Raw genomic sequence first — 909 nt, 5'->3', positions numbered from 1 at the left:
TTAGCAGCAGAATGGTCAGTATTAACTTCAATTAGAAGAAGGTAAATACATGTAAATTTATTTTATTGATTTTTACATCTGATGTACGCAGTGTCTGTAGACTCTTCACATGAAGTTGTTTCTTCCAATAAAATTCAAGCCAAGAGCAACAGAACAATGCCAGAGCAACATCCTTTGTCAATTTTATTGCAAGAAAAAAATTCCCAGCCTGAGCCTATGTCTCCTCATAGCAATGAAACTGGTTTATCAACAGAAAGAGGTAAAAAATGAGTGTATGTTACAAATTAATTTTATATTAAATAAAATAGAGTATGACGCATTAAAGAAGAATTTAGCCAATATCTGTATCACATTAGCTGGAAATGTTGAAGTCATATCTCAATTGAATGATTCTCTTTTCTCACTGGAGTGTATTCCTGAAGCAGTACATATTGCAGTTCAGAATACTTGTCTTTCTCCTTATGACAGAGCTAATAAATTAGTTTATTCATTATTGTCAATACTTAAGACCCATTCTAATCCTGGTGGTGTGTTCTTGTCTTTCATTACTTCATTAAATGAAGTTGGTCTAACTGTAATTTCTGATAGACTATCAAATGACCAAAGTAAATAATGTCTTTTTATGATGCATATGTTTTTAGTCAACTTTGTTTAGACATTCCTCTACTAATACAGTTACATAGTTTTGATAAACATGAAGTGACAAGTAAAGAATCTGAATAATGCTAAATAAAATGTTAATTTTATTCTCTTTATTAACAGATTCAATACATGAAAGTCAAGTTAGCATTAAAAGAGCTCAAAATGAAGTAACTGTCAGGATCAGTTCAGAAAGTGAAGTTTTAAAGAACATTCAAAATTTAAAAAGAGATTTTACTTCTTTGGTAACAGAAATCAGAATAGTTTTAG

General features: G+C 30.0%; 1 protein-coding gene across 1 annotated transcript; it reads left to right on the top strand.

The window, feature by feature from the left end:
- Positions 1-98: 98 nt before the first annotated feature.
- On the top strand, positions 99-613 carry LOC109593677 (uncharacterized). The gene is made up of 2 exons (XM_020008653.1): positions 99-259; positions 309-613. The coding sequence occupies exons 1-2, from the start codon at positions 157-159 to the stop codon at positions 611-613; spliced, it is 408 nt and encodes a 135-aa protein (XP_019864212.1). The 5' UTR covers positions 99-156.
- Positions 614-909: the final 296 nt, after the last annotated feature.

The sequence above is a fragment of the Amphimedon queenslandica genome, unplaced genomic scaffold (assembly GCF_000090795.2).
Source record: "Amphimedon queenslandica unplaced genomic scaffold, v1.1 AMPQUscaffold_221_Cont27752, whole genome shotgun sequence".
NCBI lineage: Eukaryota > Metazoa > Porifera > Demospongiae > Haplosclerida > Niphatidae > Amphimedon > Amphimedon queenslandica.
Note: the sequence above shows the minus strand (reverse complement) of the source record. Positions and strands in the feature narration are given on the sequence as shown.

Bases quoted from the DNA above. Each gene is read 5' to 3' on its own strand.
- LOC109593677 (XM_020008653.1), top strand. From the start codon at position 157: ATGCCAGAGCAACATCCTTTGTCAATTTTATTGCAAGAAAAAAATTCC. The intron at 260-308 runs GTAAAAAATGAG...TAAATAAAATAG, and splicing joins TGGTTTATCAACAGAAAGAG to AGTATGACGCATTAAAGAAG.